The sequence below is a fragment of the Peromyscus eremicus genome, chromosome X (genome assembly GCF_949786415.1).
Source record: "Peromyscus eremicus chromosome X, PerEre_H2_v1, whole genome shotgun sequence".
NCBI lineage: Eukaryota > Metazoa > Chordata > Mammalia > Rodentia > Cricetidae > Peromyscus > Peromyscus eremicus.
Window position 1 is genome coordinate 88,630,120 of NC_081439.1, and position 26,247 is coordinate 88,656,366.

Sequence of the window (26,247 nt, forward strand, 5' to 3'; positions counted from 1 at the left end):
GGCATATGATCTGTAGGTGCCTGAAAATGCCAACTTTCCACATTTCCCAAAAGTTAATGAACTTCTATTTCATTTTACAGCAGCGTCAGGTTCACGCAAAGTTGATTAGAGAGTACGGGAGGGAAGTCGTCGTCTAGCCTATCCTCACGCTTTCGTAGCCTCCTCTCTCCATGACTGACTGTTGACATTCCCTACCAGAGTGGAATGCATTAAAATTGATGAGCCTGAACCGATGCACTCTCATTACCCAAAGGCCACAGCTTGCCTTCGGGTTCAAACTTGGTGTGTGCATATCCTATGGGTATCAGCAAATGTTGAGCTATGAGTGTTCCACGGCAGTATTACACTGAATAGTTTCATTGTCCCTCAAATCCTCTGTATCATACCTATTCTCTCTCCTTTCAACCAACTCCTAGCAATCCTAGACATTTTCACCAGCTCTGAAGTTCTGAGGTAGCCATAGTGTCCCATAATTCGGATTATATAGTTTGTGGCCTTCTTACTTTGGCTTCTTCTGCATAGTGCACTTAAAGTTCCTCTAGGCCAGTGCTTCTCCATCTTCCTAATGCTGCGACCCTTTAGTACAGTTCCTCATGTTGTGCTGACCCCCCAACCATAATAAAATTATTTTTATTGCTACTTCATAGCTGTAATTTTGCTACTGTTATGGATCATAATGTAAATATTTAATATGCAGGATATCTGATATGTGACCCCTGTGCAAAAGTCATTTCATTCCCAAAGGGGTCATGACCCACAGGTTGAGAACTGCTGCTGTCTTCTCGTGGTTTCAACAGCTTCTTTTTAGACCTGAAAAAAAAAAATCCACTAACAACTCTCCACCACTTCTTTGTCCATTCATCGACTCGAGGACCTTTTGGTTGCTTCCAGACTTGGGCACTGATCAATAAAGCTGTTACAAGCATGTACAAGGTCTTTTTGTATGGGTCTAAGTTTTCAGGTCATCTAGGCAAATACTAAAGAGTATTATTGTTGGGTCATGTGATAAATTCCGTTTCACAGCTCTTCCAACGTCATTGTACCATTTTGCATTCCCAGCCAACGAAGAATCAAGTTCCTGTAGCTCCATGTTTACCAGCTTCCGATATTTGTGAATGTTCTAGATTAGGGCCGCAATACTAGGTATCTCATTTTTTTTTTTAATTTGCAATTCCCCAAGAATGCACGGTGTTCTGTATTTTTTTTTGGTGTTCTCTCTCTTTCCTTGTGCTCATATTCTCTATTTCTCTCTCTTTTCTCTCTCTCTCTTCTCTCTCTCAGTATCCTTCCCCACCTCTCCCTCCTTCTCTTCCTTCCTCCCTTCACCCTACAGAGACAAGTTTTCACTGTGCAAATGAAATTGACCTGGAACTCACTCTGAATTCTAGGCTGGCTTTGAATTTGAGATCCTTCTGCCTCACTCTTTCCAGTTCTGGGGAGACAGACATGCATCATCATGCCTGGAAGTTTTTCATTTGAATGAAGTTTAGTTTATCAATTATTTCTTTCACAGATCATGTGTTTGGTGTTACACTTGAAAAGGCATCACCACACCCAATTCTGTGCATGTAGTGATGGCTCCAGCCCAACCCAAAAGTCATGATATTACTTAAAGCAAAATGAGATTATTTTGTCACTAGTTATGTAACCCTATTGTACAGTTCTTGACTGTGAACTCTGTGGATAACATGTTGTCACAGTGTCAAGAGACTGGATACACCATGAAAGTGTTCTCATATATTACCCTACAGGTTTTTGTAGTTTGTATTTGAGCTATTTTCGTGATGGTTGTAAGGTGTATGTCCAGATTCATTTTTTCATGATAACAACTCTCTCAGACATTTGAATTTATTAGCGGAATGAAGAGTCTCACTTCTCCTTGGCAGATCATATCTAATTCGTTAAACTCGGGGGTCATAGACTTGCTCCTCACTTCCTTTCCTCCCTCCAGTCCCTCCCATGTAGCCTAGCCCCCTTTCTCGCACTCAAACTCATGGCCTCTTTTTTTTTTCATTAATTGTTCTTGCCTACATATATGTATATGTACACACACGTCTATTCCTAAACATAACCTACTCCGTCTGTATAATGTTACACTTCGGGGCTGACTGACCATGTGGTATTGGATAACCAGTTGCTGCCCTCTTCCCTGGGGAAGACTGTTTCGCCTGCTCTCAGCATTCCTTAGTTGCCTGTACTTTGTGTAGGAATGAGGCCTTGGGAGCTTCCCCCACCCACTTGGGCATTTCTGTTGGTGTCACCCTTGTACAGCTCATGTTTAGGCAGCCATGTTGAATGAGACTTCACGAATGCAACTCCTGACATTAGCAAGAAATACAATCTGGTAGCGAACTCCCTGTTCCTCTGGCTCTTACAATCTTTTTGCTCTCTCTTTTGCAATACTCCTTGACCTTAGGTGCAGGTGTTGTGCTGTGGGGTGTATCAGCTGGGACTGGGCTCCACAACTGTGACTTTCCCCAGTGTCTCTCAATCCCTGTGCCCTTTTGGCAGGTCAGAGTGGCTGGAGGAGGCTGGAGCTGGCTAACTCTCCCACCTCCATTCTTCCTACCCACCCACATCCTTCCCGAATACATTCCCCATAGCTACGTGGGAGGTCGCAGAGAGCCAGAGTTGAGCATGTCGTTCCCCGAGGTTGGTTAGGCTCTGATGTCACGTCAGCAGGTTAAGTTCTAGTAAAATGGTTTTTCCTGAGGCCTTTAAAAGAAGAACAGAATGCTCTGGCATATTTCAGAATGTTTTCTTTTCTACTCCCCCCTTCCAGAAGCCGGGGTGGGGCGGTTCTGATATTGGCTGTGAGCTGGTGGAGCTCCGGGAGGTAAAACAAATGCCTGCTGCTACTCGGAGCAGAGCTTCACTGGGAATTTGTAACTCTCAAGCTTGTCCACAGCCTCCAGCACTTAGTCAATTACAGTCCGGGGGGGGGGGGTTCTGACCTGGCACTGGCCTCTGCAAAGTGTTTTGTTGTTGTTGTTCTGGGAAGTTGTCATTGTTTATAACTTTGCAGGTAGTCTTCCCTGTGAATTTTTAAAGTATTGTTGACTAACTCGGTTGCTGACACATGTCTGTAATACTACTAGTCACAGAGAGATCAGGAGTTTAAGGTTATCTTCAGCTACAAACAGAGTTCGTGTCTGGCCTGAGGTGTGCAGGGGACCCTGTCTCCAAACACAAAGGAAGAAGAGGAGGAGGAGGAGGAGGAGGAGGAGGAGGAGGAGGAGGAGGAGGAGGAGGAGGAGGAGGAGGAGGAGGAGGAAGGAGAAGAGGAGGAGGAGGAGGAGGAGGAGTGTGTGTATTAAAGTTTTAGTTTTCATAGCCTTTCACTTGTTAGGACTACATGGAGACTGTGTGTTCATATTGCGGAGGAGGGGCACGGTGGGGTGTGCGCACACATGCATGCACCTACAGAAACCAGAGGGGAACTCAGATGTCTGGCTCTAGCACCCTCTGACTGGCTCCCTGGAGACAGAGTCTCTCATTGAACCTGGAGCTTGCTGTTTTGTTTTGTTTTGTTTTCATGAGACTGGCTAGCCAGCAAGTACCAAAGATTCTCCTGTCTCTGCACCCCACAGGTCTGGGCTTACAGGAAGGCATATGGCCATGTCCTGCTTTTTTATATGAGTTCTGGGGACCCAAACTCATGTTCTCCCACTTGTGTAGCAAGTGCACTTACCCACTGAGCCATCTAACCTCCTCCCATGCCAGACCAGAACCCCCTCTGTGTGTGTGTGTGTGTGTGTGTGTGTGTGTGTTTATTCAGTTTGCCTCCTTGATTAGTTTTGCAAGAACAGAAATATTTATCTTTTTGAAAAACAGGGTCTCACTCTGTAGCCTGGGCACTCCAATCTTCCTGCCTCAGCCTTTTCTGTGTCGTAATTACAGCTGTGTACCACTATACCTGATTCTTTATTACTCACTTTCTGTCTTCAGGGCCTGGTGCTAAATGTTCAATACACAGTATATGTTCAGTGCAAAAAAAAAAAAAAAAGATATTGGCCATCACAAGGATCTATGATCTAGGGGCGGCCTCTTCCTCCCTCACAGCCTTGGTTTCCTTAACGCCTGATGCTGGTCTTGTTTCTGCTTTTGTGTGCCTCCCTCCCTCCACTAGGATCAAGCCCCATGAGTTCAGGAGTCTTATCTGTCCGTCAGCCATGTGTGTAAGAGGTTCTCTCTAAGGATTTGTCCACTGAACAAATGCATGCTGGGATGGCTGGCTACAGGAGGAGGGTTTGGGCCTTGATGCTTTGATGGCAGATTCTGGGAAGTTCCCCTGTCCATCCCACCACAGGGTGCCTGTCTAGGCAAGTGTAACTACTTTAAAGGGCTTAATGCCCTTCTAGGAGAAGAGCACAAATAGGCCACATGGGTTAAACTGGCCTGAAGTGTATGGAAAAACAACTCCCCAAGCTTTGGAACGCAGCAGCTTCCCTTCACGTTATCTGGGAGAACAGGGGCTCTGCTCCAACATGTGTGTGGGACAACAGTTTGAAGCTTGATGTTCAGCCCGTCAAAACCACACAGACTTATGTAACGTGACCCAGTTCCTTGATTTTGTAAAGAAGGCGGGGGAGGGGGGTACGACTGGGAGAAGAGAATGTAGTTATTTACCAGTTCCTTCCTAAGGGCAAAAAACAGAATGTTCAGCATTCAAGGGAGGGGCGGGAGTTGGGTTCTGCCTGAGTAATTCTTGCTCCGTGGAAAGATGGGGTCAGGTGACAGACTTCCATAGCTCAGCCTGGCACTAGAAAGGGCCCTGCCCAGAGGCAGAGCGAATGCCTTCTTGAAATCCTAGTTTCTCCAGCCCTTTGTAACATTGCCCTGGTATCCCATTTCCTAGGCTGTACCGGAATGTTAGACAGGTCTAAGCTGTAGGCCCTGCAGGGGAAATTGGAGGTGAAGAGGTAGATAAGGAGCCCTTGAGACTAAATACTAAAGAGCCTCTGACCTGTTAGCTCAAGACAGACAGACAGACACACACACACACACACACACACACACACACACACACACACACACACACGCGTTGGCCTGCAATCCACCATCAACCTGCTTCACCTTCTAGAGTGCCGATCAATATCCCAGGCTTTCATCACTGTGCCTGACCTTTGCCCTTTCTTCCTTCTTTCTCCCTCTCCTTTTCTGGGACAAGGTCTCACTACATAGCCCAAGCAGGCCTAAAACTCAGCATGTAGCCCCAGCTCAGGGCCACCATGGCTCTCCTGCCTCAGCTTCCCAAGGACTGGGGAGACAGTTGTGCACCATCACACGCAGCCCCTTGCCTTTTTCTAAAGGTGAAAGAAGCATGTCTCTACGTCTCTTGCAGGCTTGACGCTTCTGAGGTAGGGAATTGTAGGAGACCATCAGGCCTTCCATAACACGCCGTTTTCTATGTCCTCCTCGGTATGGTATTGACTGCTCTTCGGCGAGGTGGAAGACTGTTGAATCTGCACTCCTCGGTTTGGGGAACTGGGTGTTATTGCGTAATAATTTCATCCACACCCGGAGGAAATCCTTAAGACCCGAAAGAAAGCTGCATTCCTTCAGGGCATGTGCCTGGTGTGGTGGCCTTTCCTGTACTCTCAACACCTGACAGAGTGGAGAAAGAGAAGGTTAAGTTCAAAGACAGTCTGGGCTCCATAGTAACATCCCATCTCAAAAATCAATGCACAAACATACACGGGCTACATTCCCAGGGAAAACATTGCCCAGAAAAAAACATGTCCGCACAACCCATGTGGCCTGAAGAGGGTTGCGATGGAAAGGTGTGAGGGGTGGGAAGAGATAGGGTATGACTTCGACTCTCCAGGACTTTCTCAGCCTTAAAATGAAGAGGCTTTTTTTTTTTTTTCCTGGAACCCTCACTTTGAATAATCAGCTTTGGGCTGAGAGCTGATTATTTTTTTGTTTTGGAGACAGGGTTTCTCTGTGTATCTCTGCCTATCCTAGAATTCACTCTGAAGGGCAGGCTGCTGGCCTCAGACTCACAGAGATCCACCTGGCTCTGCCTCCCGAGTGATGGGATTAAAGGCGTGCGCCACCACCGCCCGGCAAGAGCCGACTATTTTAAAGATGGCTACAGAAACATTTAATAGGATAGTCTGGGCTCCCTGTCTCTAGAGTTCCTCTGATCACCTTCTGGAGCCCCCTTACTCAAGCCGTTCTTGGAAAACTATCCCACAGCAGGAGAGACACCACTCCTCCCAGGAGTCCATGGTGCTTACTCTGCTGCTCAGGCATTCGCATTCAGCCATGCCTCACAGCCAGCCCCGTGGCCCACTAATGGAGGCACTGTGGGAGTCACTGTTTCCAGACCTTTCTGTGAAGCTCTTTTCTATGTTCTCTTCCTTTTCCTTCTCCCTTCCTTCATCATGTCTTGGTATATCTAAATTCCTGAGGGTCGAAATGCTTGTAGCCTCTCCAGTGTCTGTGTTCTCTGGGGCAAATGTGAATTTGTTCAGTGGTCATAGTGTAATCAGTTAAAGGAAGCCTTTCTTAGAAAGAGGGGTGGACAGATCACGTTCTAGCCAGTGAGATGTAAGCAAAAGTGTTGTACATTATTTCTAGGAAGAGTTCTCAGAAGCCAGAAGTGATTTTCCTTACCCTTTCTGCTGCTTTTGATGTGGACAGATTTGCCCCCACACGAACACAGCCCTTTGGGACAATGAAACAATTAGCTAACTATGGTGAGTAGCAACTTGGGAGGACTTTGAGTCACTGGTGACTTTATAGAAGTGTTGTATCCACGCATCTAGACTGCCTATCTTCAGACTTCTATTATGAGAGGGATAACTAAACTGTCATTTAAAGGCAATTGCTGCTGGTGTTTTTGTTATAACAGGAAGAGCCAACCCTGGTAACTATGGCCATTTCTTCAAGAGAGACATGGCTTGAGCAAACACAGTTAGCAGAAGTCTTCCAGGTTAAAACCTGGAGATGGCGAAAAGCAGACATTTAGAGTATCTTAAAGGATAACAGTGGGGACATCTACAGTCTCCCTTTGCAGTAACCCATTTAGAAGCCTGCATCATATCTCTTAGGTTTATGACAGCGTATTGCCAGTGCTGAGCCTGCTGCCTGAGAGACACACAGAACCAGCTCAATTAAAAGTTGTTGACAGAACAAACAGTTCATTGTTTTTATAACTGATGTGATCAAAAGACCAGTTTACTCGTGCTAGTTGAAAGGCTTTGGGACATATTCCCCCATCCCACCTCCATCAAAAAGCTTTTTGCTCAACCTTCCATCACTGGCTACAGCATCCAAAACACGGAGCAATTTCTTTATTGATCAGCACGTGTCCGATACTGTGCTAAGCTCTCAAGATGAAGTGCCCTGATCTAGGGAAACTTCCAGAGTCATGAGGCACAAACAAAGCAGTGAATGATGCAATTGGGATAAGTGCCGTGAAGGAAATGACAATGGGGGACATTTCTTTGGAGAGAGAAGTGAGCTAAGATGAGAGAGAGAGAGAGAGAGAGAGAGAGAGAGAGAGAGAGAGAGAGAGAGAGAGAGAGAAGAGACAGGACCAAGTAAGTTTGTGGCAAGCAGAGTGGGCTGACAAGCTGCTGGATGGTTTTTCACGGAGACGCACATATCTGAAGTGTGTGGAGTAGAGGAAATAGGGAGTTCTGTGGGGCTGAAGTTTGGCTAGAGCAGCAAAGTGGCATATGGAGAGGCTAGAGAGGTCAGTGGAGGCTAGATCATGCAGTGCCTGTGTGCCCTGGGAAGGAATTTGGACTTTAGTCTAAATGTGATGATAAGCCATTGATAGGCTTAAGGCAAGGGAACGCTGTGATTTGATTTGGCATTGATAAGGCCGCTCGCTATAGCTGCTACGTGGGATGGACAGGGTCCAGCATGGAAGCAGGGAGCCCCAGTGTGTGAGGATGTGTGAAGCTGTGTGAGGGTGACTTAGGCTATGGTGCCTCTCTCCCCACTCCATATATGCAGTCAGATGAGTGCTGGGGCTAGGACAGAGCTTGAACAGTCGGGGATCCACAACTGTGCGGGTGAGAGTCGAGACTTTGATTCTGGTCTTATAGATAGCAATGCAATGTCCTTATGAAAGGGACTGAGAAGGAAAGCTTCGGAGACCTGTGTCCAAAAGCTCAGGGAAATTCTTGAAACTAGACAGAGAGATTTTGGAGGCACAGACAGGGTAATAGCACTAATGACCCCGAGAATAGCAGCTGGGCGTGGTGGCACATGCCTTCAACCCTAGCACTCAGGAGGCCGAGGCGGAGCCATGTAACAGTCTTTTTGTTATTGTTTGTTCAGTTTTGAGACAGAGTCTGGTTGTATAACCCAGGCTAGTTTAAAGCTTACTTTGTAACCCACACTTGCCTTTCATAGACTGCCCTCCTATCTCAGCACCCCCCCCCCAAGTCCTAGGATTACAGATGTGCACCAGTCTGCTGGCTAATGTGTAGGTCTTTAAAGTATATTTAATCCTGAACTCTTCTCAAAATAGTCTTCACTGATCCTTGTCGTCTAGAACCTAGTTGATTCAAGTACAAAGTTAATCTACCCACCATGTTGAGGCATCTCTAGGCATTAACAATTGCTCAGAGAATTGTCATGTCTGCCATTAGAAAATACAGTGCGGAGCTAGGGAAGTAGTCCAAGGATGCATGAAACCTTGGCTTTGATCCCTAGCACAACATAAACGAGGCATGGTGAATCACACTTTTAATTCCAGCATTCTCGAGGTAGAGACAGGAGGATCAGAATTTCAGGGTTGTCCTCTGTTCCATAACCTGAGGTTAAACAAACAAACAAACAAACAGGAAGAAAGAAAGCAAGAAGAAGAAAGGGAGGAAGGGAGGGAGGGAGGGAGGAAAAGAGGGAGAGGGAGGGAGGAAGGTCAGAAAGAATGGACCAAATGGGAAACTTGAGAGATGGTCCACAAACTGTGTTCCCCAGCTCTTGCGTCACAGCCAGCCTAGTTCCCTCCTGGCCTTTGTGCCTTCTGTTTATCCTTCTCTGTGGCCATTTCTCCCTGGGGTGGTGGCTCATGTCTATTCACATGACTTCAGCATTTCAGCTCTGATGACATGCAGACATGGACACATCACGTACTCCAGCCCTGGCCTTCACAGTTCTCTGTCTACACAGTTCACAGAGGCTCTTTCCGTATGCAAATATTCTTAGCTCAGCTGGAAATGCAAAGTAGAATTCACCTTCTTTCTGAAAAGCCCTTCCAATCTACCAGACAACACTTTCACGGTAGGGGTGGGAGTAAGGTGGAGTAAGTGTTTCCTGGGGACACAATACCAACTTAGGATACTGACTACATTCTGGGGGTGATTGCATGCCAATCTGAATGTTCTTAGCACCAATGATCAGTAGCCTCCGCATTGGTTAAAATGAAGAAAAACCTGGTGGCTTAAACCTGTAGTCTCAGCTGCTTTAGAATCTGAGGCAGGAGAATTAGTTGAGTCCAGGACTATCAGGAAAATCCTCGTCTAAAAGGAAAAGTGTTGGTTACAAAGCTGGAGAGATGGCACAGGAGCAAGAATACCAGCTGCTCTTCCAGAGGACCCAGGTTCAATTCGTAGTATTCACATTGTAGCTCACGGGTGTCTGTAACTCCAGTTCCACAGAACCCAATGCACCCTTCTTGCCTCCTTGGGGACAAAGAATGCATGTGGAACACAGACGTACATGCAGGCAAAATATCCATACACATGAAAGGAAGAAATGATTTTTAATTGGTTAAATTTGGATTTGGTGTTGCATATCTGTGATCTAAGCATTCAGAAAGCAGAGGCAGCACATCTTGATTTCTTGGTGATCTCAAGTTATATAGTTAAAAAAATTGGTTGAAGTCCTGCAGCAGTGGTAAAGGTGCACACCTTTGATCCCAGCACTGTGGAGGCAGAGGCAGGTGGATCTCTGTGAGTTTGAGGCCAGCTGGGTCTACAGAGTGAGATCCAGGAGAGCCAAAGCTGTTACGCAGAAAAACCTCATATATAAAAATCACCCCATATCAATATCCATGCCATCTTTGAGCTAGACTACTTTACTACCTCCTCTCTACCTGACTCATTTTGCTACCAAGTCATACTGACTTTTCACCCGGTAGAAGATCCTCCAAGTTTTCCCATAGTATAACATCACCAGCAGCATGGACTTGTGAAATACGCAGGCTCTACAGCCTGTGTGGAGCTGCAATCTGCGTTTTGAACTTCCGGGGAATCCTGATGGGGTGTTTACAAACCACACTTGAGAAATAACTGCCTTGTCTTGGCTTTGTCCTTTCCTTTCTGGGCCCTGTGTGCTCATCCTTCCCTGGGCTGGCCCTCATCACCCCACACCTGGATGAGAACAGCAGCTGGCCCACCATTAGCCCTTGCCTGTTCCAGGCTCCCCAGCTGCCAGAATTCATCGTCTACAAATAATTCTTGCCTCACATCACTTCCCTAGTCAGAAGCTTTCCTGAGACCTCTTAGATGCTATCTAAAGGCATTTGGCTTGTGGCCAGCCAAGCCAGCTTCCAGCCCTCCCCTCTCCTTCTTTGTGCACTCCCATCCTTCCCCGTCTCACTGGTCCTTTTTTTTTTTTTTTTTTTTTTAAATATGGTAGCCTCTGCCAGTTTGGGCTGATCGCCTTTCCCTTTCCTTTCCAACTCTCCATGATGTACCCATCATTGAAACAGGAAACATTATACTACAGGAGAGAAATCAAGAAAACTATTGAGGCTGTTTATCCCATTTCTTCAGGCATCTATCCTGCCTCCTTCACATGCACGGTTTGCCTTTTGCTAGCTGCATGACTTTGGCCAAGGGACCTAGCTTCTCTGTACCTTACTTAGTGTTCCCATTTTCTCATGGAATGTTTATTATTGGTGGTTTTTGGCTAGAGATTAAACACAGGGCCTTATTTGTACTGGGTGTGCTCTCAACCACTGAGCTACACTGTGTCTAAACAGGGATTTTTTTTTTTTTTTTTTTTTGGTTTTTCGAGACAGGGTTTCTCTGTGTAGCTTTGCGCCTCTCCTGGAACTTGCTCTGTAGCCCAGGCTGGCCTCGAACTCACAGAGATCCGCCTGGCTCTGCCTCCCGAGTGCCTGGGATTAAAGGCGTGTGCCACCACCGCCCGGCTTACACAGGGATCTTAATAGGACATACCTCATAGGCTCATGGAGATGATTTTAAAAGTCAATAAAATGGATTATAATGGTATGTGACATAAACTGTCATGTAAGTGATGATATGATTTCGATCATTGCCTCTTCCAGCCAGCTCCTTTCTAGAAACTGTTTCTTCTTGGAATATTGAACTGATAGAGTCCCTGGTAAGGCCTTGACTGATCCAGGAGTGGGGGAATTTAAATGCTCAGTGTTTGTATCTGAGTGGGTTTCTCTGCATCCCTCTCCCAGGGACTGGGCTTTTTCTCAAGCTGTAATTGGCCTGCTAGGAGGAGAAAAGATAAGATTTGAAGGCAAGAGTTTCCCCGAATAAGGATGATTATGTTAGTACAACTTGAAAACAGCCCAGGAGCCAGTGGGCCCTGCACTTTCTTTCCTGCCTGCTTTCTCCTATTTTTCTTTCTATACTCCAGGTGCAAGTGGCCCTGCCTCTCCCTCCACTCAGTCCCCACTGGCTCTCCAGGAGGCCTCCCTCCCAAGTAGCTTCTTCTGTGCTTGTCCCGAGCCTGGGGGCCTTGCTCCTTGTACCCAAGGCAGCCCCTTGTGTAAATCATCTAGTCCCACTGTGTGTGTGCGCGCGCGCACGTGTGCGTGAGTGTGCGCGAGCGTGTGTGTGTGTGTGTGTGTGTGTGTGTGTGTGTGTCTAAACCTAGCTAGCTAGCATATGCATTACTGTTTTAGTATTCAAATGGATGTCTCTGCTTTCATGGATAAATACAAGCAATTCTTTAAAAGGCCACATTGAATTCAACAATTCTGTTCTTTGCTTTCTCCTTCATCATCTCCTTTTCCCTCTTCCTCTCAGTAAAGATTCAAAGTTCAACTACTATGGATTTGAAGGTCTGAGAGTATTTTTGACATTTCAAGGGGAAACTGCTGTCTCCTGAGGCCTGTGGGAACTCTGGGAGCTATACAGAGTCCTCTGCTTCTCAGTTTTCTGGTCTGTTTAATAGAGCTAACCCATAGCTGCCTTGTTATCCGGCAGTAAACACAGCTTTGTCTTCAGGAAGGTTACAGAGCAGGGCTCTTGTGATCATACCAGGAGGACTGCCAGGAGGATCGATGAGACAGTAGATCAGAGGTCACCCAGCAAGTTGGCATGCCCAGAACCGAAGGATTATGGCTTCAGCTCTCGTTTTTTTGTTTTTTGTTTTTTGTTTCCTTGTTCTGAGTCTGATGGGACCAGCTGAGCCTAGAACTTCAAAAGCTGTGAAAGGCCAGGAGCAATGTTTTTCAGCCCTTCTCCACCCTGGTTAGTTTTATATGGAGCAACAATAACAGAGTTGCTCCTGTGTGTGAATAACAAACCCCTGAAGTTCCTCTTATCTGGTCTAGTAACCGCTGTGGCCTCCAAGGCTGCAGTTGTTTGTCTCTGTTTAGGCGGGGTTGCCTAGGGAACAAAGTTGTTCTCTTTACCACTAAGTGACTGTGGGGCAAGTTTTTTTTCCCCTTTCTTGTACAGAAAGTACTTGTTGACCAGAGAGTTTGATGGACTTTCTGCCCCTCCTCATTCCCCCTCCCCCTCAGACCTCTTCCTCTCCTGCCCCCTCCCTTTTTGAGACAAGGTCTCATGCAGCCCTGGCTGTCTTTGAACTTATCTGCCTGCCTCCACCTCTCAGGTGCTGAGATTATAACAGACATGTACCACACTCACTTCACCCACCTGCCCCCAGCCCCAATCTATAGCACATGGATCAAACGTTCTTTATTCTAATCTGTTATTTTTCAGCTAGAAAGCAGAGGTGTGAAGTCTATAGGTGTACTGAATAGTCTAACACTCCCTCAGCTTGTTTTACAGGGAAAGGGGTTTGGGAATGAGGATTGAGAAAGCCAGATCAGATGAGGGCTGCTTGGGAGAGGATGTGGCAATAGCCCTCAGTTTGTATCCACGCCAACAGCTGTGTATTCTGCACACCATGACCAAACTGACAGGTGTACACAGTGAATTTGGTATCCTGAGTAGCAAGCTGAAATTAGGTAGGGAAATTAGGGCTCAGGAGGCCAGCAAGCAGAGATGTGTAGTGTTAGGGGAAAGTTCTGACAATTGGAAAAGAACAGGCCAATATATGTGAATGTGACGGAGAAGGAAGCATGTCATTTTGATTTAATTTGGGTCAGAATTGGGCCAAGTCATCTTGGTCACCTTGAGGCTTATGACTTAAGAAAAAATAAAATTCTGTTCAACTACATGCGTCTAAATAATAGCTGTGTGTTCTACAGGAAGCCCAGATTAAATGAAATAACTGACATAGGGGTGACTCCCTTGGGAACACAGTAGGCTCAGAATTGGACCAGAATTAAGTCCAATCAAGGGTGTGGCAGAAGAGACACAATGTTCTTCAATAGTTAGTCACAGTAACTGCAGAGAAGTGTGGATAGGAAAGGGCAGTAGTAGCCCTTACGAGGTGCAGAGGGAAGGTGCAATAGACTTTGCCCACACCACTGGTGGATGTTGTGAGAGAACTCTCAGAACTAGTGGAGAGGCAGGAATTGAAGGCACCTTTTCCTAGGTGGGGTGGGAAAGCAGACTAAAAGAACATAGCTTTGCCACCTCACACAGTCTCCTTTTTCTCACCCAAACACTTTTACTTTGTCAAGTTCAAGGGTTCCAAGTGGATTATTAGAATGCACTATGTGATTGAGTTTCAGAAGCAGAAAGAGGCTCAGCTACGTTAACTGGGCTCCTCTCTTGTTCCTTCAGAAGTATACTATACCTGTTTCTTTGGGGCGCTCTTGGGGGTATTTTTCCAGATTTTCCCTCAAGCTAAAGTTGGGTATTAATAGTCACTCATTCTGTAGCTCTCATATAATAGAGCAGGGCGGATTAGGAGGGCTATGTTGAGTCTAAATTTTCCTAAGAACTGTGACTTTGGACAAGTTACTTAAAATTGCTGAGTCTCAGCTTCCTTATGTGGACGGAGAGGCCTAAGAGCACAAGCATGTTCTTTATGTAGAGACTATGTGGATGACACACCATCATGGACGCAGCATAGGTCTGACCCTTCCCGGGTGCTCAACAAACATTGGACAGACTAGCAAAACACTTTCCCTCTAGCAAGTGCCCACCCAGTCTATGTATACAGTCAGACACCGAGTTTATTTTTAGAAAAAAGAGCAAAGTTTATTGAAATTTCAAGCTACATCTGAAAAATCAAAATCCAAATCCTGAAGACATACAGCAGGATAAGGTGTCAGAAAGTGGAAAGTGTTCACTGTCACAGAACCTCCTTACACAAACTTCCTGGGTATATCTCCCAGCCCCCCAAGGGATCAAAACTATCCTCCTCTTATCCACCACAGGACTCCATCCTTTGATTAATCCCAAAGTTTCCCACAAGAACAAAAAAACAAAAAACAAAAACACTCCCTAAAAACAAAAAAAAACCCAAAACAACATCAAAACAAAACCAACAACAAAAACAAAAACAATTTAAAAAAAACCTTCTCAAACAAAAATGTGAAGTCCAAACTGATCTTCTCTCAACCCCATTCTATGTAGTCAGCACCAATGAATGGTGGGTTTGGCATTCAAAAGAGGACTTCACGTGTCTTCAGTGGACAGGTGGGGAGGGCTGCAGCAGCAAGGCATCTGTGGCTGCGTTGTGAGGCTGGTCCCCCTCTCCCTTCGTTATATCTTGAGACTTAGTTAATCTAAAGGACAAAGTGGATCAATTTGGTAAATTAGCACAGTCCAAAATTTAGCTTTAAGAGATAAGGGACCAGTCAGTACTCCCAAAGCTGATTAGGCCCTTCAACATGTAGGTGTATGTGTATATGTATACATCACTACACTAAGATATATCTAGCCCTATGGGTATATATATGCATTTATGGCTATATAGAAAAACTATGCCAATACTAACCAAACAGAACTTTGTAAGCGGTCATCCCAAAGCTGTAATCCCACACTGGGCTGTGCACAAAGCCATGCATTATACCATATTAACCAACAGAAGGCTGACTTGGCTCAATCTCTCCCATCTCTGCCCCTGACTGGGCAAGACAGAGGAAAAGAGAGAGGTTGCCTCTGCTTAAAACACAAGTGGCTTCTTCATAGGAACAGTCGTTGTCAGATGAAGCTGTGGAAGATGTCCATGGAAATGAGAAACAGACCCCTTATACTTTCTGGAGCACACTGGCATTACATCTCAAACTACTTTCTCCTTTGCCAGCTGTAACTAAGTTGCCCAGGCCCTGGAAGCCCCTGGGGCCCGGTAGCATGAGAGGCTCACTGGCTTGGGGTTACTAGGCCCCATGCAACTCAGTCTCCAGAGACCTGCTCTTTGTCAGGGGTCTGTCACTGAAGTGGACCCAGATGGCCATGTCCTTGGGACATCTCTTGGCACCAGCTATGTTAGGTGTAAAGTTCTCCACATGAGATGACGCTTGGGGAGCCAAAAAACAAACTGGAAAGAACTAGGTAGAACAAGTTGTGGCTCTGCCCACCCTGAGGACAGAGCCACTTACACCGCAGAACCACCAGGGGCTTCTGCGGTTTCTGGGGCTTCAGGTGCTGGCTCTTCAGGACTCAGCCGGGACTGGAACTTTTCCAGCTGCTCTGGGCTTGCCAGGGTCTTCAGGAGGGTGTTCTCACGCTCCAGCTGGGAGTTCTTCTCCACCAGCTCACGGATCTGCTCCTTCAGGATCTCCACCTCCTCTCTCACAGCATACATCAGATGATTCTTCACTAGATCCTGCCACGGAACAAAGCTATTTGTTAGCCATCATGGCCCCTCCGCAGCACTATCACCCTGCTATCAATCTGCTGCACTGACCTTTATGCCACCACCATGCAACCCTCACACAGCATATTGTGCCTGAAGCTCAAGTCTTCATGCCCTCTTCTCTGACACACTTAAGACTCTTGTTTAGGAGAGGTGCAAGATTTGGGCCATGCCAGGGTTGGGAGTCTAACTTTGTTCCAGACCCTCCAAATTACTAATGACTTTCAAGTCCGACTAGGTTAAGACCTTTCTTAGTTTGTCCTGCTGCTGGCACAAATCTGGGGGAAGCCTACAGTGCACCCCCACATTGTTGATCTGCTTTATAAACATTCACCAATAATATGAAATTGTGATGGTCTAAAAATGCCATCTATTTTGGCATTTTCTCCCCTGCACATAACGCAGTACATCGAGTCACAGTTGTCTCGCAGACTCAAATAGGATACATGAACCTTGCTCTGGGGAAGGGGCAGAATTTTCCACACCCTTTGAATTTACTGAGGGACAGGGAACTGTGACATTAAGCTCCACAGCACAGTTGAGTAGCTTATCACTGCAAGAAGTCCCAAGCCTCTGCAGCATTTTTGCTGTTTGGTGGAGTGTGATCTCTACCTAGTAAGAAGCAGGCCAGCAAAAGGGTGGGGTGCTTTGCTTTCTGTTTCCTCCCAACTCCTGACCCCAGCCCAGGATCTGCAGAGGCACTGCAGTGCAACTGCATCCAATGAGCTCTGGCCCCTGCCAACTGCAGGAGACAGACAAATCCAAGAGTCGCAGCTCTCACCTTGCACCACTCAGGAGGGAGCCAGAGGCTGCTGCAAAGTCCTGGGATGGAGGAGGAGTTAAAAGGGAGGTGGTGTAGCAAGGGCAGTCTGGGAATGTCCTAAAAGGCATCCTGCTAATTGTACTAAGGTCTCCAGTGAGGATGGGAAGCTGGCAGTTATTTTCCTTAGGGTCCTGGCTAAACGCTTTTGCATCCACCCCCTCAGACCTGTCCAGAGTTACATAAGCTGCAGCTAAGTCAGGGGACGGTAATGACGCAGTGATGTCACTCACCATGGCCTGCTCAATCTTGTTGTCTAGGGCCACCACGCTGGCTCCGGAGGCACTGCCAAGACAAAAAGCAAAGCCACCCATTACTCACTCTAAGTCCAAGGCAGCTGTGGCCGAAGTCCTCCATCTGCCTAGGGTCTTCCTCTCTCCAGCCTCCCTGGCCTGAGTTCCAGGCACTTTAGTCTTTAGGTCCCTCTCCAGCCCCTGCAGGAAGCTGCACTTCTCTAACCCCGCTAGCCTTGCTCGGGCGCCGCCCTGAGTTCCAACGGATTGGAGCCCCGCGCGGTTTCTGAGGCGCCCGGGCCTCAGAGGCCTGCTTTAGGGCGATTTGCAAACAATAGAGCGCGCGCCCGAGGGAACCCCCCCTGCTGCGGGCCCCAAAGGTCCCAGGCAAACCTACCGATCTCCGAACCTAGCTAAGAATTCCTTCTCGATTCAGAAGCTTGCGGCCTTCTCCCAGACTGTGCACAGCCAGCCCCAGCCCTGCCTAGCTCGCCTCCCTTTTGCCTTCACCAAGGCAGCTGCTGGCTCTCACCGCGCAGCAGCCGCAGGGACGCTCCGCCGGCGGATCCCAGCACGGAGGTGACCCCCCCCCCACCCCCCGCGTCCCCTACTCCCGCCCCTTCCCAGGATGCTACACCGCGGGGAACAGGGACCAGAGCAAGGCTAGCGAGCTCTGAGATCCACCTTGGTGCCCAGCCCCTGTCGGCTCCGCGCCTCAATTCAGCATGAGAGCTCGGGCTAGTGGTTACCTGTTATCCAGTTTAACGGAAACCACATCCCCTCCAAGCAGAGAAGAGAAGAAGGAGATGGAGAAATTGTGCAGCTGATAGACCGCCACCTCCATGGGGGTCTGATACATTTCGGTGTTCATGATTCAATTTGCCCGGGAGCTGTGGCTGGTTTGGGCGGCTGCTGGCGCGCTGCTGTGGGATAGGCTCTGGAGCCGCAGTCCGGCCCTGGAGCTAGGCGTAGGAGGAAGGCTGCAGTGCAGAACCTGAGCAAGTCAGGCACTTCCAAGCTGAAGTTGAAGGGAAGTGGCTCAAGGGGTGTCACCAAGTGTGTCACAAACTCCACAGCCGCCAGTCCAACCCAGACTCAGAGATAATTTCGGCTCCCACTTCTTTATATAGGAGGAGCCGGCTGCGTCACATGGCGTCAGGGGCCATGCAAATGAGTCCTGTACTGGGCTTTGTGGCCCAGTTAAACCACATCCCCCTCCGTGAACCTTAGTCAGGGAGTGTAAACAGTTCAGCACTTTCTTGTGCCAATTGGCATCTCCAAAGAGGACTTTGGAGGCTGGTAAAAAACAAACTGAAGCTCATTTCTAGAGAAAGAAGAAATGCTCTAGCAGGAGGTAGAAAGCATTCAGTAGAGGGCGGTACTGCATTTAAAAGCTTTCCCGGTGCCAGTCAATGTGCTCTAACTGGCTTTGCAATGCTCTTCTGTCACTCTCTGAATGCCCACCCCCACCATTGGGAGTCTCACTTTCTCCAGCTTACTGCCCCCTCAGTCAGTCTCTTTCCTTGGACACAGACTTTCCATCTGTATGTTCACTCTCTCAGCAATGCAGCTGTCCAGCAAAGCATCAGCCAGATGCTTACCCAGCCTGGTCCAAACTCCAGAACCTGCTTAACTCATCTCTTCCTTGAGAAGTACACGTATGGGAATAATGGGTGGTCTGCATGTGATACACTCACAGGTCTGCACTAATCTGTGAGTGTATGTGTATGTGGGAAAGGGTGCCCAAGAACTGATGGGATGGGCACACACTAGGGAGAAGTAGGTGGGTGGTAGACGATGTGGAAAGAAGACAGCATAGTGGAGTTGGCAATGGACTGACCACAGATGTCAATCGTTTTCTCTTTGGTCTCTACACCCTACTCTGCAAAGAAAATACATTCAACACTATTACCTGAGAGCTCATGTCCCTATTTATTTTTATTTGATGTGTATGGGTTTTTTTTGCTGGTATGTATGTCTGTGTACCACAGGAGTGCCTGGTGTCTGAGGCCAGAAAAAGGCACGGGATCTTCTGGGACTGGAGTTACAGAAGATTTGAGCAACCATGTGGGTGCTGGCAATTGACTGGGTCCCCTGGAAGAGTAGCCAGTTCTCTTACTGCTGAGCCATCTCTCCAGCCCTGTTTTTACTTACTTACTTACAGGCTGGGTTTGTATATGTAGCTCAAGCTGGCATCCAATCACAATTCTCCCAAATGCTGAGATTATAGGCTGTACCAACATGACTTGGCTAACTAGTTTTAAAAAACATTTCTTAATCTTTCTTATAAACAGCAAGCTGAAGAAGAAAACTACAAATCAAAGTTACATATAAACTGCCTCAGGAAAATAGCTCCCTGTGATGACGTAACAGTGTAAACAGGAGCCCTGAGGAAAGGAAGATTTAGGATTTCTCCAGGTGTTCCCAAGCTGAGAACCCTGAAGAACTGACACCAAGAGGAACTTGCCTCCCAGGAATCTTTTTTTTTTTTTTTTTTTTTTTGGTGGAGCTGAGGACCGAACCCAGTGCCTTGTTCTTGCTAGGCAAATGCTCTATCACTGAGCTAAATCTCCAACCCCATCCTGGGAATCTCAAAGTGTTGATAACAGTTCCATCTACATGTGCATAGTTCCTGTTTTTTTTTCAACTTTTGTTTTACCATTCCTATAAAATATGAACTAATGAAAGATACAAGAAATCCAAAGAGAAACTCCATCGGGGGGGGGGGGATTTGGCCAAACTATAAATAAATGCACCTTTATTTACCCACTTCTGTTTGCTTTAGACTACAGGAAACTAAGCTGGTACGTTGTAGACCTAAGTGTCCAGTAGCAATGGGTCCAACTATACATATACCATTGAAGAGTACTTAATGATGCCATAAGAAAATGAGGTTTCTGTTGTCTAATTACACATGTTTGCATCAAAATATATTTTCATTCTTTTGGGTATTAAAAAGAAAGAAAGGAAGAAAAGAAAAAGAATGAAAAAGGAGGTGGCACCTAAGCCTTGAGGTTCTTTCTTCTTGCTCCTCCTATGAGAGGCCACCTGGTGGACAAAATTAGAACTGCAAACATAAGAAACAACGTGGGCAGAGAAAGGAGTAAGTGATGCAATCACCAATACTGTTTACACCAACCCAGGACTAGAGGAACATTAGGTTCCACCAACATATACCATAGTTTGCATGGTGTTAAGGCAAGTACACATAAATCAGTGCTCCACAAGCTATGGTCCAATGAAATAACCTAGTGCAATCATTCTATTGGAAAAGTACTGGGACCTCTTATCAGCAAAGGAGGTAATTATTTGCTTCAGGATATTTCTTAGATAGGTACCTGGTACTGACACCCTGGCTAAGGCCCCAGCCAAGTCCAATCTGAAGACCTTGACTTCCTCCTGGCTTTTAGTGCATTTATGCCACTAAACAGTCACTGTTTTCAGCTATAGAATAGGGCTGCACTGGTAGATTTCAATGCTAACAAATTCAATGCCCACTGCAGTTGCAAAGAGCTGACCAATAAATGCAAGCAAATCTTTTGCACAGCCCATTTTATACCATTTTAGGTAGGAGATAATGCCAACCTCAGGACATTGTTAACTTCAGGCTCTCTGAATGTGGTGTTTGCACTAAGTGGTGTGCGGCAGAGAGAACAAAGTATAGATAGTATTTATAGGTCATCAAGAATGTTATCTAAAGAGGAAAGAAACCTTTTACATTAGCAGCTTACCTGCTCTTGGAGTTCCCTGATTTATGAATCTTCCCTCTGCCACCTAGGGCTTTCTTAGTCTGAAAGAACTTCTGAGTTGATTTTTTTTTATTGTTTTGTTATTTTTTCCTAAACTACTGCTACTTATCCCAAGATTCCTAAGGAGATGGTGAGAAGGCAGTGGGAGGTAGAGATAAGACAGGTTGGCAGGGGCAAAATATCACCAGGAAAATGGGTACAAGAGAAGTAAAACAACCATTTTAGTGCGTATTTCCTCATTTGGAAACAGTAACAGAGATATCCAGGTACTTTGAGGGGAGAAGAGAAAAGAGGAAATGGGGGCTGCTCACAAGGTTGAATTGAATTGCTAACTAATTATACTTCAAATAAAAAAAAAGCTGAGTTTGAGATTCACTGACTGTAATAGCTACCATTAATGGAGCACCAGTTATGGGCCGACACTGTGCTGGCTATAACACAAACCTTGCATTTTGGGCGCTATCACTATCATTTACAAATGAAGAAACTGAAGGTCTGGCTACCTTGCCCAATGTTGCTGGCATCCTACAGGAATTTCCCCTTCACCCTTTCTTTCCTCCTTACCCTTCTCTGACTCCTCCAATTCATTCCTCCAACTTCAGTAATCTCTGCTCTTTCAGTAAATCTACTTCCTGACCCACAATTATCCATTAGCTGGTATAGTAAAAAAACAAAACAAACTGTGTTTCTAGGTCAGTAGATTTGTACTAGAGTCCTATTTCTGCAACATTGGTGGTACACAAGGGGTTCTAAGGCCAACTTGGAGGTTATTTATCTATCTATCTATCTATCTATCTATCTATCTATCTATCTATCTATCTATTTATTATGTATACAGTGTTCTGCCTGCATGTATCCCTGCAGGCCAGAAGCGGGCACCAGATCTCATTACAAATGGTTGTTAGCCACCATGTAGTTGCTGGGAATTGAACTCAGGACCTCTGGAAGAACAGCCAGTGCTCTTAACCTCTGAGCTCTCTCTCCAGCCCCAAACTTTGAGTTTTAAGCATAGTCAGCTTTTCTGACACTTGGAGATTGGAAAAACATTCAAACTGTCCCTAAGAGCTTTAGAAGAGGGCCATGTTCATTTAGATCAGTTCAAAATACAGTTGAGAAGTCTTCAAAGTCATGTCAATCTAAGAAATGGGAGCTACTAATCTAAACTGGTAGTTCCAGAAAGGAATGAATATATAGTTCCAGAGCACACACTATTCCAAATAAACCGTGTGGTCTTAGAATAACAATCACAATCTAGTCAAACCTCAAGTTTTTGGGCCCCCACTTACTGACTTCCTTAGTTAAACCTCCCCATTTTTTTTCTTATTCTTGCTTTAGTCTTTATACTGAGGTCAGTTAGAAAATAGGATTAGCTAGGCATTGTGGCACATGCTTTTAATCCCAAGAGGCAGAAGCAGAGGCAGAGGCAGAAGCAGAGGCAGACAGATTTCTGTGAGTTCAAGGCCAGCCTGGTGTACATAGAGAGTTCCAGGTTAGCCAGGGCTACACAGTGAACCTTTGTCAAAGGAAAGGAAAGGAAAGGAAAAAGGAAGGGAAAAAGGAAAGGAAAAAGGAAAGGAAAGGAAAGGAGGGAGGGAAGGAGGGAAGGACAAGTTTATACCAAGAACTTGGCTGTATTTTTGTTTTTTCTGACTGTCCCACTATCCTTTGGATTCAGCCTACACTTAGACCAATCTCTCTTCTGCTATATGCCCATAGTTCTGTTATGTGAGAAGTAGGCTTTATCTCAGTTTCCAGAAATGACTGGATCTCAGGGTTAGATACAGAAAAAAAACCTGATGTAAATGTCTCTATACAAAGATTTTCTAATAACAAGGACAAAGGAGATTGGGGGAGGGGGTTGAGACTAAATGGTTAGTTTTCTGGTTAACCCTCAGCATGCTAGAAAACTCTTCTGTTCAAAACAGTTGCACTAACTCTTGAGTGGGTGAAAGATTGCACAGTACATTATATCCATTATCTAGTCTAATACTTCTGAGGAAAATGCTGATCTTATCCTTTTGTCTTGCACAAATGGACTCCATACAGGGACTAGCAACTCAAGGCTTCAACAGTCCAGCAACATCAACATTCAGAAATATTTCTAAGCCTCTTCTTTATATCCCACAACTTATAAATATAGCCTAGATCTGGAGTTAGCACACCAGCAGTACCTGCTAATGAGCTAGGGCCTTCACTGGCTTTTACTTTTAGCCCTAATGCCATAGTACGTTGCAATGAAGCAGATATAAATGGCCCTACCTCCTTCAGGGGTGACTTCCTAAAGGAGGGTGTTGTAATAAGGATAGGTCAACTCTCCTCATTTCAGGAGGCCCTGTAAGGTAGTTTATTGTTTGAGCTGGAAGAATATGTTCACATTCCCATTGGTCTGTTTTACTTTAAAAGCCAAAGTCATCAGGACAAGTGCCCCTGCTACTTTGGGTTCCCACAGGACAGTAGATAGGTAACTGGGGAAAATCCTAGCAGCAGAAGCCTCACATGGGATCTCAGCATGCTGCAAAAGGGTGGAGAGCAGGCTCGGGTGGGTGTGGTAGGTTGGAGGAGGCAGTGAGGGGGAACATCTTACTTCCCTTTTTGTCACACTTGAAGCATTGTGTACCACACAGCCAGAAGGAAATTATTTATAGGCAAGTCTTCCGTATTTTCTACAGGGAATGTTCCACCCAAGGATTCAGCAATATTACTAGCAAAACACAGGGTCCTATGTCAGGAGAAGCGGAAAAGGACATGATGCGAGAGGTGTGGGACCAGCCACAAAATAAACACTGGGTTAGGAGCTAGAAAGGGAAATACAAAAAGGATATTGAGCGCCTGAGCATTAGTACAGTGTTAATGGGACGGGTCAAAAACCATCCCTCCCCACTTAATCTTCCACCAGAGCCCCTTCTGTGGGAGGCTCTACCTAGTTCTGGTTACTTACTTGTCCCATTTTCTGAAGAGGCTGGGGGAATAAGGAGGCTGAAATGCCATGGTATAATCTGTTCTTGTTTCTTTCTTATCTTCTCTCTTCCCCTCTGGTTCCACTCCAATGTGGGAGACTATAGACAGGAAGGCCACTGCCACTTACATAGTTATTTTGACTTCATGGAAAATCCCCAAAGTGCAGAAGGAGGGAAGCAAGAAGAAAAGACGGTGACAGTGAAAGTGCCTTGTTCTCTGTAGATCATGTGAATTGCCTTGCATGGCCAGAACCCAGACCCTTAACTTTGTTGGGCAGGAAAGTGGGGAGGATGTAGATGCAAATGCAGAAGGCAGTGGTGTTGGGGGGGAGCAAGGAGACTCCTGGTAGAAAGATGGATACTCTCTTGGAGAAGCAGCTCTAGCAAATGATTTGGGGCACACCCTGGCACTGGATGATGGCAAGAGCAATGAATTGTGCCTTTCAGCTCCCTCCTGGACAGGGTCCCATGTGAGCTTCACAAACAATCTCTGAGTGACATAGGGATAGGAGGCAGAACTGAACTCCATTTAAACAAGGCATTCTGCCCTCATCCCCCGCTGCCCTCATTCACAGAAGTAAACAGTGCTCTTGTTAAATCACCTTCATTACCCCAACTCTGATGGCTAACTATGGGGAGGTCTTGTATTGGAGTCTCAACAGGACTGAAAATATTGATGACTTATTCAGGAATGCAGGTTAACCCCAGTGGATCTCGAATTTCATGAACCTTGTGTCACTATTTATGCCTGTCTCCTTTCCTTGTAAGCCTTGTGGCAGGCGCAATCAACCTCCATAATTTTTCCAAACCTTCTTCTCATTTTCACCCTTACCAATGTATCTGTAAATTTCCTGAAAAAGAGGCTTGTAAAATTAACCCAGGTAAAAAGCAATACAAGACATAAATTAGACTTCCTTCTAGAGTATCTTAAGTTTGTGGCATGTTCAGAAGTTCTCCCTACTGTTAGACCTTGGTGAAAGGTTTATGTAAAGAAAACAAAACAAAACAAAGAAGTAGGGTTTGGCACAGGAGTGTAGCTTGGAGTTCACGAGAACCATACCACTCCCACCTCTGGGCAGCACGATTTCCAAGTGAAGAGTAAAGTTTCCTTATTTCCATCCTCTCCTCTCTTTTGCCATTGCCTCCTGGAGCTGGTAATACAGCAGCCACAAAATATAGAGTTTTTGTAGGATCTATGTTTTCTCTGACACCGAGACTGACAGTGCCAAGAAAGGTTGTAATGGGGTTCACTTCTCCCTGCCATATGGTTGACCTTTCTCCCTTGGCCAGCTCAGTCTTAGTCTCATTCCATATCCTTTATGAAGCAGGTACTGGGGTTGTTTGGACCCCTAACCCCAGGCCAAGAGACACATTCACAAAGGCAAGTAACTGCTTTCTGAAAATCTCGGTGCACTGTAGCCTTACAGAGGCTGGGGAAAATAAGAGTATAATACAGCAGATAACCGTGTTTGTTGATCTGCCCCAGCTTATACAGGTCAAGGAGACACTAGCAGGGCCTTCTCACCTACTTTGCTCTGTGAAGCCATCCTGAGAGCCAAAATTCCAAATCATTTTTTCTAGCAGTTGCCAAGGTTACTTTGATTGGTACATCAATGACTTGAGGCTACTGAAAATGCTTAGGAGACAAAAAAAAAAAAAAAAAAAAAAAAAAAAACAAAAAAAAACAAGAGGACTATGTTAGGGTGGCAGAGACACGGACAAGGGGCTTGCTAATAAGGCAGAGGACCTTGTCAGGGAGGCACAGCTAGCAGGCAAGGGATTTGCAAAGAGGGCATAGGCTCTAAGGTGGAACACCTGGCTCCATTGTGTGCCCCACAATAGAACAGGTGACCTTTGAAGTGATACAAGTTCTCTAAGGAATATAAGGATGGTTAATAATGTCAGCCTCTTCAGGGCTTTCGGCTCCTAAAGCCACAATGGGTCTTACATTGTGCTCAGTAAAGCCCCCTTTACATCACAGCAGAGTTATTCACCAAACAGTCACTGGAGGTGGATCCTTGGGCCTCTTTTGTGGGACTCTATAACTTGTGGAGAGAGGCTCCACAGGTTTCAAAGGGTCTTGTCTGTCCACACCCTACCCTGGGGCTTCCTGGATGGTGAGAAGGCAGCCCAGACGGAGTGGGAGGCTGTGGCGGGGATACAGAAATTGGTGGGGAAGTAGGGGGGTACACTGCTCTTAAAACGGAAAGCAGGCCGGGCGGTGGTGGCGCACGCCTTTAATCCCAGCACTCGGGAGGCAGAGCCAGGTGGATCTCTGTGAGTTCGAGGCCAGCCTGGGCTACCAAGTGAGTTCCAGGAAAGGCGCAAAGCTACACAGAGAAACCCTGTCTCGAAAAACAAAAACAAAAACAAAAACAAAAAAAAAAAAAAAAAAAAAAAAAAAACAGAAAGCAGAGAAATAGGTCGAATTATTCCTTGGGCAGGGCCCCCTAACCATGGGAACAGTGCCAGAGAACACTGAAAGGAGTGATGGGAGTGGTTAAGGAAGGCTTCTCAACACGTTTAAGAAATGCTGACAAGGAATACACACACCTTCTCAGGAATAAAGAGGAAAAACACACATTCTCATATCC

At 46.1% G+C, this 26,247-nt stretch overlaps 1 protein-coding gene across 5 annotated transcripts in view; it reads right to left on the reverse strand.

Annotated features, from left to right (window-relative positions):
* Window positions 1–14,265: 14,265 nt before the first annotated feature.
* The window catches only part of Tsc22d3 (TSC22 domain family member 3), a 63,058-nt gene continuing 51,076 nt past the window's right edge, over window positions 14,266–26,247 (reverse strand). For 3 of the 5 annotated variants that reach the window (XM_059250184.1, XM_059250186.1, XM_059250185.1), the window contains exons 3-4: window positions 16,948–16,999; window positions 14,266–15,864 (exon numbers count right to left, since the gene is read on the reverse strand). In XM_059250184.1, the coding sequence (XP_059106167.1) occupies window positions 15,634–15,864; window positions 16,948–16,999 (283 nt within the window). In that variant the 3' untranslated portion in view covers window positions 14,266–15,633. Of the gene's footprint in view, window positions 15,865–16,947; window positions 17,000–17,344; window positions 17,457–17,696; window positions 18,128–26,247 lie in introns of those variants that run through there. The other 2 variants (XM_059250187.1, XM_059250188.1) reach the window with 2 other exon arrangements.